We start from the raw sequence: 14,880 nt of genomic DNA, 5'->3' as shown, positions 1-14,880 counted from the left end.
ATTGGGATCTGGACACTAGGGGGGCAGTGCAGTCAGTCCCATCAGAGTGACTTCTTTCAAACACCAGCCTCAGAACTGCCGCCGTTCAGATGTTGTATCTCTAAACTAACAAATGAAGGAGCAAACACTATGCGGGATATATTAAGTTCTGAATGTAACAGCTCTAAAAAGGAACAAAGGGATATTTATTTAGCTTCTCGATATTTTATGACAAATGTCAGCTCATGCTACAAATGTATGAAATCCAGAGATGCACACTGAAGTAACACCACTACAAAAAACATCTACACGGTCTTCAGTTTATGATTTAGATCTGAGTGTAGGGACCCTTGGGATTTGATTACCTGCCACAAGAAAGGTCAGAGCCGGAAGATCCGAGGTGCATGTGTCACTGATAGGTTGTTTTATTTCCTGGTATGCCTGTGTCAGCATCTTGCCATGACGGATAATTTCCAATGACAATCTGAAATCTGAAAGGGATCTCTGATGCTTTCTTTTATTTGTAATCTGTCCCAGCTGTAGGCATTCAGATGAAACTTGAATTCTTCCAAAGGAAGTTCTGGACGGCCAGCAGACAGGTAAGCTCTAGCCAGACTCTTGAGGCATTAGTGCCACTGTTATTAGACAGGTGTCCCCATATGGGTAGCTGGGCAAACTGGTGCCAGATTTCTGATGAATGTTTGTAAGATGAATTGCCAGATCCTCAGATTACCACTCATTTCACTGCAAAACACAGACTGTCAGCATGTTAGACACCACATGCTGGGCAAAAGGAGAAGATTTGCTCCTAGGAATTATTTGAATTATCGGATCAAGAGAGTGACTTTACAAAAGGAATTTCTCTCTTATTATCAGGGTCTTTTTTTTCTCACTGTGACTATAATTATTGTGATGTTCAGTTATTTGTGCTTCTCCTCATTTCATTGGAGAAGGCCATCATATGACCTGCTTGGTCAAGGCATATATCTACCTTTCAAGCCAAAGGACATCAAGGGGCTATTGTACTTGGAAAATCTAGGGCAGTCCTCTCTGTTGCTATGCTCTGTGAACTAAGATGTGTCAGGGACATCTCTCTAGTATTCAGCAGAAATAGTAGCCATTGAGTTCCTTCCACCTGCCTAGTTCTAAACATTAGATGTGTAAGTGAGATCAGCCCACAATAGGCAAACCAGCACTTACATGTTTAATGTGCCCATGTCATAATACAGGATCAACTTAGAGGCTCTTCCGAGGGTAGATGCATAAGGAGCTTAGCATTTCTTAAATCATGATATGATAGGAAACTATACTCTAAGAACATAAACAAGGGTTTCCTTTTAAAGTCATTGAGAAATCGTTTTAAATTAAATAATGACATAATTATATCTTTTGTTACCAGGAGATCTGAGATCTTTAACAGATACCATCAGTGTTGAATGACAACATAAGTTAAGAGGGATGGGAAAGAACCAGCCCTCACCACACTGTGTCTTTGATAGTATGATTCTGAGTCTATGTGGACTCTAGAGCACATGGCCAAGTCTCATCTTGAAACGTTCCCTATGGATGAAACCTGGGACTTGCATCACAGGTCGTGGCCTCCTTAGCTAAGCAGCAGCTGCAGCAAATGCTGGGATGAATAACCCAGTAACACGCTTCCCTGCTTCCTTCCCCCAACAGTGTGCCTCCCTGGATGGTAAATGCTCCATAAGCTGCGACGATGAGGTAAGACACCTTCCTGGCCAAAGGGAAGTGTCAGACAGTGCATTGTGACAGAGGAATGCTGCTGTGTATAGAGCCAAGCCCGACACATTACTCTAGGGCAGCATCTGTGGGGGGGGGGGGCAGACAGACAGACAGACAGAACATTTGTTTTGCCTTTCATCCCCTAACCTCAATCACATAGTTTGGTTCTGAGAGCCAGAGAAATATGCTGTAGATGGATCCTGGACTGTGGTATTAGGATGTGGGTGTCTTGTTTACAGGATGTAATAAACATTACTCACGTTTAAAGATCACGTTAGATTTCCCAAAGCCTTGTGGCCATGCCTCATCTTCCCACCATCAGAACAACAGGTTAAATAGGTAGGAAGCATCACCTCAGTTTATAGGTAAAAAAAGCCAAAGGCCAACTGAGCCAACTTGGTGTACAGTTGTAATCCCAGAACTCAGCCAAGAGGTGGCAGCAGGAGGGGCATCCTGACAACAAGGCCAGGCTGCTCTACATAGAGAATTTTCAGCCACCAGGACTATGCAGCAAGACCCTGGAAAAAGAAGGGTGTGTGTGTGTGTGTGTGTGTGTGTGTGTGTGTGTGTGTGTGTGTGTGTGTGTGTATGGAAGCGTGTGTGCATGTGTATGTGTGTATGTGTGTGTGTATGTGTTTGTGTGGAAGTCTGTGTGTGTATTATGTGAGTGTGTGTGTATGTGTGAGTGTGTGTGTGTGTAAGTCTGTGTATGTGTGCGTGTGCGTTTGTGTGTGTGTGGAAGTGGATGTGGAAGGAAATAACAGGAAATCAAAGACAAGACTGAGATAAATGAGCGTCTTGGTTCATGTCACATAATTAGCAAACTGCAAATCTGGAGGTAAAAGCTCTGAGAGTCACAATGTTTCATTTTTCATAGCTATTTCTACCTAAGATGTCACTTTCTCTTTCCCTCTCCCTCCTCTGGAGGGAGGGATTTGAAACTAATGTGTCACTGACCATTACGCCCTCCCATTGGACGTAGCTTTTATCATAGCCAGCAGAGCACCTCTCTACCCCATGGTTCATGGTGGCCCTTCTAACTTAGGTTGCCCACCCCCTCCTTTAGCTAAATGTCAGTCAATCCATCAACTAAACTTTATAATCAGATATTTACATCCCTCTGGTTACCACAAAGATTTCAGGAACACTTTCCAAACATAATTTCAACCCAGAAAGCACAGGACAGGAGTAGAGTTTTTCAAAGTAGACAAATGGAAAACAAGAACATGAAAGGGAGTCCAGGATAGAGTCAGAAAAAAAGGTTGGTTCCCAGTGGTCTAGCTGCCAGCTTAAAAGAAAAATTGTTATCCTAGTGCTATCATATGTGAGTCACCATATCTGCAGAGCAAAAGCCAATCCATCATCTTTTCAGCAGAAGCTCAACTTTTTCTGATCACCAGATCAAAAACAATTTTCCCTGAGGAATGTTCAATACCCATTTTGGGAAGCTTGAGGATAACTTTGTAGGCTAACCAGGGGGAGCTCAGATTTGCCCTCAGACTTTAAGATATGGCAGCATGTTAGTAAGAGCTGTTGGGCTCAAACTCCATCCTCTTACCTGTCTGGAGTGCTCAGATGCACCAAAGGGTGTGTCACAGAGTACAGTGGGCACTGTTGCAGATCCAAGCTCCAGTAAGAGAGCAGAGAATGCCCGGTTGGCTAACTGGCTTGAAGGATGGATGGTGGTTCGGAAACTTGGTTAGATGAATGGATGGTTGGCTATACATGGTTGTTTAAACAATTTTATAAAAGCAGGAGGTGGCATTTTCCTACAAAAGCAAGAGGGGGTATTTTTCCTACAACTCATACTGTGTAGGCTTTCCTCGTGTAAGGAAAGACAAATGAGGACACATCTCCTTCTGAGCCTGGAAACAGCCAATGTTTGTTCCTTGACTGGTGGCAATGGTGGTTTAAGGTGGTGTTTAAAGGCACAAACCATGGAGTTAGACTGTTGAGATTCTGTGACTGTGAAAACAGGTAGCAATGTGATCTTGGACAATTTTCCAAACCTTTCTTCCCCCCTGTTTCTTTAACTACACAGAGGGTATCAAAATTTCTAGACTCGCAGGGAAGAATGTGGGGGAAAATATGAAAAACTCTAGATGTCTCCCAGAAAAGGTACACACTCACTATTGCTGTCCCTAAACCAAAAATGTACCAAACTGTTTCTCACAGAAAGTGGTGCTCCCTGGACCTGAAGCCCTAGGTGGCAATGGCTCATACACTAAGGCATAGTAAGCATAGTCCACAATGCTTTCATTAGTCAATGATCTTTCTCTTATTCCTATGGGAGAACCCCATGCCCTAAGGGAAAAGTAAGTTGATCCTTTTTTAAAAATTGGATCTGATACTCATGCTCTGATCTGCACTTTGAAATTTTCATCTATTCTGCTTTTGACAAATAGTTTTGGCTCTGGGTAGCCAACTGCCATTACTTTCAATGGAAATCCAGGCCTGCCTTCCCACTTCAAACCCAATGCCATTTTTTTCCAGTAGATTCCTGCCATGTGTCACTCCTTTTGTAACTTTTAATTAGGCCAATAGGGCTGTCTGGTGTCCTTTCTCTCCCCCAGCCGCCCCCAAATCATCAAGTCTCCCATTAAAATTAGCTTCTAGGCTCATTCTGAACCTGCACCTCTATCTGTGCCACCACACCAAGAATGGTCCACTTTCTTAGACTGCTCAGACACACAGTGGCTGAGGGACCTGGAAAGTCCTTTGTCTCCCTATTAGCACACACTGGGCCCCAGCAAGTGTGTCCTGTGAGGGGGGTTAGGGTATGTGGACATATTTCTACCTTGTAGGAGGACATCTTCAGTTTGCCAGTAAGAGCTGGAAGCATGTTTTCTCTTTTTTGGTGTTTGTGCACATGCGTGTACACTGAAGGCCCCAGTTGATGTCAAGAATTATCTTCCTTGATCTTCTACCTTATTCCTTGAGCTATGGTCTCTCAATCAAACTAAGGACTCACTGATGTAGTTGGTCTCCCAAGCCTGCTTGCTGTGAGGATTACCCATGTCTGCCTTCTGAGGCTGGAGGTATAGAAGAGCTCCTGTATCTGCCCAGCATTTACTTAGGTTCTGGGGGTCTGAGCTCTTATCCTCATGCTTGGGAAGCAAGATTTAACCACTGAGTATTCTCCATATCCCAAAACGTGGTATTTTGATTCCATGATCCGCTCTACTGAGAAGACATGGCAAGTGATTGGGAAGGCAAGGTCATCTTTATAGTGACATACTAGGGATCCTGTTGGGAGACCTGGAGAAAAGGTACTTCTGTGTGCCAGAGACTCAGAAATCCAGACCTAGCTTACACTCAGATGAAAGATCCCTCTCATTCTCTGTCTGTCTATCTCCCTCCCTACCCACACCTCCCCACTCCTCCTCAACCATGCTCACACACAAAACATCACAATTTTCATGCTGCACAGTGCTGAGCTTAAGTGAATTTGATCAGTCAAAACAAACAGAAGGCACCTTCCCATAGCAGTGCAAAGTCCCCTACCCCCACGCCCCACCCCACCCTATCCTAGGACCTCCTGTTAGAAACTGTACCACAACTTGTCTTTCTGAGAAGCTGCAGCACTAGGCCAGGAGGATGCTCAAAATGAGGATACATGGTAGGGGGCCAGTCTTTACTTGGGGAGGGGCATGCGGGGGGTGGAAGTTAAACATTCCTTAAGGTGTGGTCATTAGCCAATGTGCTCAGTCTTTCTTCACAGGGACATCCTATCTGGCTTCCCCACTTCCCCATAGAGTTGCAGTAGCTGCCTTACCACTTCCTAGGACACCCAAGCATTGTTCAAATGTCAAGAGACACTCAGAGCCTCTGGTTCCAAAGCTAGTATCTCAGGCTGATGGCGCCTTCCAACTAACACAGCCATCTGTGCATACCCACTCCCTCCCATTCTTTCCTTCTGGTCTGCAGTTTCTGAGTTCCCACACCAGAATTTCAGAGTAAATGCTGAGTGTGGGCCTCTGTACCTGAATCAAATTCTCTGAATCATTGTAGAAAGATAAACAAAGAAAGAAAGAAAAAAGAAAAAAAACCCTTCTTTCTGCTTCTCCACCTTTTGAGACCAACTTCATCCTGCAATGTTCAAAGATGGCTATGGGGTATATACTTACCCTGTGTCTCAGAAGGTGAATCTTCTGATCTCCCCAAACCTTGATTCTGTTAGTAATTCCTTAGGGACATGGTGGTGGGCAAACATCTTCCACGATACAAGGGTTCATTTAGAGGGAGTGATAACAAGAGGTAAGGCTAGGGAAACATTGCTGTTTCGTTACACTGGAAAGGTAATTAAGCCATATTTATCATAAATCTATGTGGCAAAAGCAACTGTCAGACACGATCGTGGGTGATTTCACCCCAGCTTTCCCTACACCTAGCATGGGGCTCTCTTGTTCCAAGTGTAGACTCCAGGATACTATACCCTTGGCCATAATTTAACTCACGCTGACAGACGGGTTGTTTGGATAGTCATAGTCACTAAAATCACCCTTCTGTGTTTACAGGTAGACAATAGAGCACTGCTCTGTGCTCAGAACACAATGGCGCCTTTTAAATCCAATGGCCTAGGTCTCTATCGGTGAGAGACACCAGGGATTGTGACCCAGCACTGTAACTTCCTTGGTGAGGGGCACCAGAGAGTGTGACACAGCACTGTAATTTCCTTGGTGACTTGTCAGCCCCAGTGTTGGCAGCACTTGGTTCTTGCCTACCGGAGTGAACAAATCTTTTGATATCCAGCAGATCCTTGAAATTCAAACTTGGCCACAAACTAGCCCAACAAGCATATCTCTGGTCCTATCCTGGTATCCACACCGAACCTGGAAAAGGTACATCTTAAAAATGGTGGCAAGATACGTGGTCTAAGAAGGAAATACCTATGTCTTCCTGGATCCCAGTGTTCTCAGAGGAACAGATGTGTTCCCCAGAGTGTGCCCAACAGTGCATGCCAACTGGAGACAGTACGAGATGCCTTTTGGAGACCGCACATCTGGGGTCTTCTATTCTTCTTTCTGTCCCTGTCTGGTGGGATAGAGACTAAATCTGACTGTGATCCAGAATCACTTTGTGTTTTTATCAGTCCTAGCCTGTCTTTGGCTTTTGTGACTTCTTCCACAGCTTGTTCCTCAGCTAGTGGAAGGCACACACAGAAAACCCCCTTCGCCGTATCTGATTATTCCCTTGAGTCCAGATATTAGCTTAAGAATTGCTTTGCTCAGGGATCTCAGCAACCTGCCATTAGGGTCATGACCTGATCCAGGAGATCCAAGCATGGTCTCTTTTGGAATTTTGCTTGCTCTCAAAACTGTAGCTCACCAAACACTGGCGTGGAGACGGCCCACTATAAAATTATAAAAAAGGCTGTCTTTTGCCCCGCTTAGGTCTGACACCACAGTGCCCCAAGATATCGGCTGGAACTCTTAGTCTCAGTCAGCAAAGCGTCTCACCTGCTCTGCTCCAGCCCATATCCCACCGCCGAAGGCCTCTCTCCGAGCCTGGCAGCCATCTCTCTTTACCTATCCAGTTCCCAAGGCAGATTTCCATGCCAGAAACACACATCCCAACTCCGTGGCATCCCGCACACTCTCCCAAACTCAATTCTCCATATGAAAGAACACACAACCCAATAACCTCTGATCCAATGATAAGATATAGTTGCCCACCTAGACACACAAAGCCCTGTACGCATCCATCCCTCAAGAACATTCATAACAACCTGTAAATATACAGCGTGGAGTTTTAACGTCAGCCTCCATGTTCTCTTGTGGTTGCTCTCCCTCTCCCTCCTGTCTCCTCCTCTTCCCTCAAACTTTTCTCCCGCCCATCCATCTTTCTCATCCAATGACAGGCCTCATTCCATGCTATACCTGCCTTCACCTGCGTAATGAAATCATCCCACAATGGCCTAACATTTCTGCTTTTGCTGTGGTCTTTTTGTTGCTCTGTGGTTGTTCTGGCAGACTAGGTCTGACTTAGCTGCCTATAGGTGAAGTTTTTTTCATTCTGTAAAGGAAACCTTCCATGAGCAAGCAGGACTTGAGGCCCTAACCATGTCTAGGTGTCTTCTGGAAGGGGGGGTAGCCAGCCATAGTAGGAACAGTAGGTCTGCAATCAAAGGACGCTAATCAGATCTCACATGCTTGGTCCTGTAACCTTTGGACTCTCTGTCCAAGAGGAACTTCCTTACCTGGCCATATGAAAAGGAAGGCTTATATGAGGCAAGCTTGCCATCCTTCTTCCTGTCCCTCCTCCTCCTCTTCTCCAGCACTTCCTCATTTTTCCACCTCCTCTGTTTGTTACAACCAAATTTAATGGGGAAAAAAAAAATCTTCCCAAGAGAGTCATAGTCTGTTAGCCAAAGTTGACCAGTCTTCCCTTTGTAGAATGTTCTTTTTTTTTTTTTTTTGCAAGATAAAATTTGTAAAGTGGAGGGAGCTGAGGAAATGACTCAGTGGGTAAGTTTCCTGCGCAAGTATGAAGATCTGAGTTCAAACCCCAGCACCCATGTCAGAAGCCAAGCAGGGGAGGGAGGTAGAAACAGGGTGATGCCTGGAGCTCTTTAGCCCATCAGCCTAGACAACCCAGTGAGTTTCTGAATCAGAGGGAGACCTGTCTCAAAGCAATAAGGCAGAAAGTAATACCTTCCCCCAGCCTCAATGCATATGTGTACATGCCCCATACAAATACACCCCACCCATCTCAGATACTGTACATGCCCCATACAAATACACCCCACCCATCTCAGATACTGTACATGCCCCATACAAATACACCCCACCCATCTCAGATACTGTACATGCCCCATACAAATACACCCCACATATCTCAGATACTAAATTGTTTCATCCAACAGCACGTGTTAGTGGCACTTCATTCTGGGGAAGAATGAATTGGGGTGTAGTTGCAATTCTAATTCCCAAAGAAATAAATAAGATGGGGAATAGGGCCAGCATGATAGTGGGGTGACTCTTGGTCCCCTTTCCTTGGAAACGGGAAACCAATCTTGTTGCAAGTATTTTCCATGCCTGCTCTACAGTGACAGTTTTCCTTCCGACTCATCCTAATATGTCAGAGGCTTCCCATGTGAGTGGACTTTTCTTCTATTCATCAGACTCTCTGTGTAACTGGGTGGAAATGGCTCATTAATGAATGCATGTGGAATCCAGTTCTGTACTCAGTACACGTGAATTAAATGGCATGGGCTACCGTTATGACTTGGAATCGTCTCGGATGTGGATCTACCCACATGGCCCAATGTTAGCCGAGTAGTCCTCACAGCAAACAACCCCAGTCCTGGTGTTCAGGATAACTTTCTGCAACCACGGACATGTGAAGGCACAGGCACTAAGCATAGTACAGTGCATCGAACTGTAACTCCGGTAACCTCCCAGCTGAGTTTTAATAGTCTTCATTTCAACCAAATTCTATCTAAATTAAAAACAAGTGGGGCTGGGGATTTAGCTCAGTGGTAGAGCGCTTACCTAGGAAGTGCAAGGCCCTGGGTTCGGTCCCCAGCTCCGAAAAAAAAAAAAGAACCAAAAAAAAAAAAAAAAAAACCAAAAAAAAAAAAAAAAAAAAAAAAACAAACAAGCCCACGGAGAACCGGAGGTTACCGTCTCAGAGGCATGGCTTTAGGAGATGGCTGCTTGAGTGCTGTCTGCTCGGAAGACCGAGAGTTTATTGTGATTCCTACGAAGATGGAGGCAGGCATCCCTAAAGCCAAGAGCTTCTGCAGTAGCAAGTGTGTAAATGGGTAGGACATGTCCGTCTCACCCCTCAGATGAATGGAGCCAAGCTCTGCCATTTATCTAAGCACACAAGTCTGCCGGGAAGAACTTTAGCTACAAACTGGGAGAGGGTGGTACATGCCTTGAACCAGGGAGACAGAGGCAGGGGCATTTCTAGGAGTTCAAAGACAGCCTGGTCTACAGAAAATAGTTCCAGGACGTTCAAAGCAGTTAACACAGAACTGTCTAGGACTCCTACCTTCCTCACCCCACTCCACCACCCCCAGAAAGAGTTCTAGCTGTGCTTTTGTGTCCTGTCCGATCCCCAGCACTGGAGCCCTTGGCTGAGAAGATAAGCCAGATCTTTCTGACCCTCACTGTTGTCTTCTCATGCCTGACAAAACCCAACCCTGTCTAGGTCAGTGTCCCAGCAAACAGCAGCCCCACGGTGGCCCGGAGCTAAGCGGAATTTAGCTCAGGGTAAAGATATGTTACAAATTAAACGTTGCTGTCGGCATGTAAAGCTGCAATAAATAGAAACTGAGTTACATCAAGGACGGAATTAAGCCTTAAGTTTAAACTCCACAGCACTGTAATTAAAACTTCGCCCGTAGCAAGCCATTCACGGGAGATTAAAGGATCGTGGGGGAAGCAGGGGTTTGTTTGCCTTACCTTGCTCCCCACAATTTATAAGTCTGAGCTACCAAAAGGCTAGGAGCCCTGCCCCCACATCCAGCTCCCAATTAAAAACACAGTTTGAAAACCTTTAGGAGGCCTGAGGGGCCCCTTTTACAGAAGGCTGCCCCTTCCCCCGTGCCTCAGTCCATGAACAAATTAAAAAGTATTACCTGGTCCCCTGATGGTCCCCTGAGCTGACATGGTGTTTTCATTAATACATCATTAGAGTAATGACATTGTGCTGGCATTTGGGTTTCCAAATGGCCAGCACTGCAGCCACTCCAAATAAAAGGTTGGGGGCCTCTGAACGCCTTTTTCCTGGGAAAGAGTCAGGTCCCCAGGTCCTGTGAAGAGAAAACAGAAGACAAGCTAGTTCAGCCTTTTCTGAGCATATCCACAGTATCCCCATCCTAGTCTTTCAAGGTCAGTTCGCGTTTGTTTCCTTCCTTCAGTGTCCTAAGTTTTGCAGCGTCAACCCTGGGGTTAGTGTAACCATGACCTTAACTCACAGAGCCAACAAGTTTTTTCAATTCCTGGGATGTGACTCCCCTCCCCAAACAAAGGGTTGGGAGCATTTCCGGGACTGCAAATACATCATTCCGTGTAAAGGCAGTCTGAGGCCTAAAACTAAAGTGTGCGTTCTGATTTCCTACAGACTGTGAACTGTTACCTCATAGACAATAACGGGTTCATTCTGGTGTCTGAAGACTACACACAGGTGAGTGAGGAGATGCCCAATGCCATGTAAAGGGATAAACAGATGGCATGTGGGCCCCAGGAAGAGACAAACTGTGGAGTTAAGACTTGAAGATGATGACCCATATATAAGAGGCAAAGGCATGTTATAAACCTCATTTCTCTCCAAATATCACAACCTTATGTCTCGCCTCGAAACATTTTTACTTCCTGGTGCAGAGCTGCCAGAGACACCGAGTCCGGCTTCTGTTCCTGTACGCACAAATGTGAAACTTATGGAATTCTTTACCTTAGAGCTGTCTGGGCTACAACTTTTGTATGAGGCCGGGGTAACGGTTTACTGGGTAAAGGGCTTGCTTGAGTTCATATCACAAGAACCCATGGAAAGCTGGGTGCCACAGTGCGCATCTGAAGTCCCAATATTCCTTAGTGAGATGAGAGGCAGAGACAGGCGAGTCCTAGAAGTTTACACATGTGACCAACAAAGAATGGCGGTCTCTGCAAGGTAAAAGGCATCCATCAACACCTAAGGTTGACCTCTGTTCAACACTGATGCTGTGGCAAACACAGGCGTGCACGCACACATACACACATGTGCATACACATCCAAACCCTCACATGTGCATACACATATAAAACATATACAGACATTCACACACACACATACTCACACACACATGCACACACACACAAACACACATATGTGTATGCACATACAAACCTCACATGTGCACACATATATACAGACATACGCACACAGACACACATATGTGCATGCACATACATATGTGCACACACATACACAGACACACACACACATGCACATTTACACACACAAAAAAAATACAGATTTTTTTAAAAAAATTTTTGCCTGAAGGGTGTTGGTGCTTTAAAGAGTTTGGGCAACTTTAAAGAGAGTTTTCTCCTAATATTTAATATTCCCATACACATACAAATTCTCTTTAAAACTCATCTGAACTTCAGGAATCAATGGTTTGATAGGTCCATTCATCTCAATAAAATAGTTCAATGATTTTCTTTATGGCTCTGTGAGATCCAAGAGTAGAGATTTAGAAATAGTGACTTCAGAAAATGGAGAATTCAATTCTGTTTCTGCTCTTCTCCAGAGTGTTTAAATGTGATCTAGACTCCCGATGCCCACACACAGTGTCAGTGGCGAGTATCACCGGGCATTGGGCTCCTGGTGGCATTAGGTAAGATAAATGAGCCCATAAAAGAAGGCCAGTCTCTGAGACAGCTGAAAAAGCCATTAGCCAAAGGGGACATTGCTCATCTGACCCAGAGGAACACTGAGAGACTGAAGAACCTATGGGGCCAGAACCCAAAGTCCTTACTCAGGAGGAGTTTCTGTAATTCTACCCTAGACACACAGGGCTGAGATGAGACTTGGTTCTGGGCTCAGGAAATATGGAGTGCCTGTTTTCCCATGGTAAACCCTGGCCCAGTCAGGGACTACTCAGAAACCCATGGCTTCCACAGGAACCCTTTCTCCTCTGTGAACTAGGGATCCTGCCAGCCTGCTTGGCTCAGGCTTGTTTGATGTTGTCTGGCTTCCTGCACCCCAATTAGAATAATTCTTCTCTATCTAACAACTAGTTCCATTGACGCTGGCGTATTTACGCACATGAAATACAAGTGTCCTTGCTCATAGCACCTACACGTGTCTACAGAATGCCTGAAGAATATGTGAGCACTTCCAAATTCCCCTGGAGTCGAAAGGAAGTGCTTGATGTTCAACGAGAGAAATATTTACTTCCTTCTAGTCTCTGTCCTGATTTTTTTTTTTTTTGGCTGAAGTGCAGAAACATTCTCTCCCTCTCCCCCTCCCCCCTCTCCCTCCCCCTCTCCCTCCCTCTCTCCCTTCCCCCCTCCCTCTCCCTACACTCCTCTCTCTCTCTCCCTCTACCCTTCTCCCTCACTGTCTATAAACCCTGGAAGGTATGATCAAGGTCACTAAGCTAAACTCGATGGAAGTGGGGTTTAGTCAACACCGCATTGCCTAAGAAATAAGTGTGTTTCTTCTCTTATTGTAACATCACCTTCCTCCCGCACAAGCTACATATCCAGAATAGAGATGGGGGTTCTCAACAGCTCTGCACTGGCTCACTCTGGGATGCTGGCAGAGGAAGGCTGTTACTGCAAGCTTGGCTCCTATGCAATGCTTGTGCCCTCACCCTAGGGACCCTTCTAGCTCAGTGACTCCAAAGATTTGGGAGGAACATCATTCGGGAGGAGGTTAATCCTCCATCCCACCATGCAAAGTTTGTAAATTTCATCACAGCGAGAATTAGGCATGCCAAAGCCTTAGTGTGGCAATTCCTGAAGATGATCCCAAGTACAGGGAGAGGACATTAGAGAGATGTTAGCTATGCTGTCTCCCCAAGGACCTGGGCAGTCTTATTCTTGGTAACTATATTAACCACCCATAGACAAAATGAGATCATTCTTCGAAAGGTGGTTTTGAGAAAGGATGGATTCTCGATTTTAAGAACTTTATAAGGCTGAGCAGATGGACTCTTCTAGTTCCCTGAGTGGATAATCAAGGCATTGTAAGCCGTTATTTTTATCACAGCTTAGAAAGCACTTCCAGGGTGCTTTTTGTCTGTATGAAGTAGCATTTTAATCAGAAGGGATTATGTACAGATTAATGCCTAGCCTGTCCAAGTATGTATGTGTGCGCACGCATGCACATGCATGTATGCACGCAAGCATGCACACATGCTCTTTTGTACACATACGTGTTTTAATTTCTGCGTCGAGCACATGTTACATAACATCCCTCATGCGTTGTGGAGACATCCCCATCTGCTCACTGGTTTATAAGCCCACAGCTGCTATGACTGTTTCAGCCATTCCCAGTTTCTTGTAACAGGAGTCTTGAAAGCCTGCCTCTGCTTTCTTTCAGCTCCCAGATACACAGACTCTCAGACACACACATTCACACCCACACACCCACACCCACAGACAAAGACACACATACACCACAGACACAGACACAGACACAGACACAGACACAGACACAGACACAGACGCACACACACACACACACACACACACACACACACACACACACACACACACACCTGCCTGCCTTTCTTCTCTGCCTCATGTGCTTTCTTGTCTTTCTTACAGACTGGAGATTTTTTTGGTGAGGTCGAAGGAGCTGTCATGAACAAGTTGTTAACAATGGGCTCCTTTAAAAGGTAAGGATTGGATGGTGCTCTCAGTTTATCTGAGTAAAATAGACCAAGGTGAAATAAAACAACCCTGGACTGACCCTGGTGCCAATCCCACTTGTTTGCACACTTTGGAACTCTGAGCTAAAATTCCACACCTTGCATGGGTGCTGGTCTTACAGATTGAGCCCATCATGAATTTTCTGTCTGTTTATCATTGGGTGGATCAGAGGGCAGTACTGAAACAAGAGTCAGCAGAGTCAGCTGATTCTGTCACCAAGGAAGAGGAGAAAAGTTCCTGTCTGAGCAGAAATTAGGGATGGATTTGTCCCACAAGGCAGGGGGCACTTCTTGACAGTTGGGGGCTCAGGAATGGAAGGTGGTATTTTGATACTTACTGATACAATGTTTTAAAATGAAGAGAAGCTTCCTCAGCCTTCTGCCGGCCGCACCATTGAAGTCTCCTGGTATAAACATGGATGTGGCCGAATGTCATAGGTAACAGGCTGTCATGCTGGGCAGAGGTTAGGTAGGACAGCTTCTCCTTGGCCCCATGTTCTTCAAGGCTATACCAACCATGCTTTAGGGAGCACCAAGGCCCACGAAGAAGGCCTGGGATAAGTTTCAGGACACCTTCTAGGAGTTGCTCCTGTTCTTGGCCTCCCAGAAATAATAGGGGCCTTTGAAGTAGAGCTTCCTTGGAAGCTTTTGAGGCTCTTAAGTATATAATGGCAGGAGGTGCAGGGGTGGCACTGCAGCTCTCCTGTGAGATCCATGGCACCTCCGTGCTTGTCTACTTCATGACCTTTCCTGTGGCTGAGTGGTGAGGAATCAGAGTTTGAAGC

At 45.5% G+C, this 14,880-nt stretch overlaps 1 protein-coding gene across 5 annotated transcripts in view; it reads left to right on the top strand.

The window, feature by feature from the left end:
• The window catches only part of Cacna2d3 (calcium voltage-gated channel auxiliary subunit alpha2delta 3), an 823,841-nt gene that overhangs the window by 748,652 nt on the left and 60,309 nt on the right, over positions 1-14,880 (top strand). For all 5 annotated transcript variants that reach the window (XR_015639382.1, XM_087588099.1, XM_087588098.1 and 2 more), the window contains 4 exon segments: positions 517-578; positions 1,660-1,704; positions 10,798-10,860; positions 13,992-14,062. Coding sequence is in view for 4 of the 5 variants with exons in the window: in XM_087588099.1 (XP_087444225.1) it covers positions 517-578; positions 1,660-1,704; positions 10,798-10,860; positions 13,992-14,062 (241 nt within the window). In the remaining variant the exon portion in view is untranslated.

This window comes from Rattus norvegicus, chromosome 16 (genome assembly GCF_021556685.1).
Source record: "Rattus norvegicus strain SHRSP/BbbUtx chromosome 16, alternate assembly SHRSP_T2T, whole genome shotgun sequence".
NCBI classification, from domain to species: Eukaryota; Metazoa; Chordata; class Mammalia; order Rodentia; family Muridae; genus Rattus; species Rattus norvegicus.
This window is presented reverse-complemented; position numbering and strand designations above follow the sequence as displayed.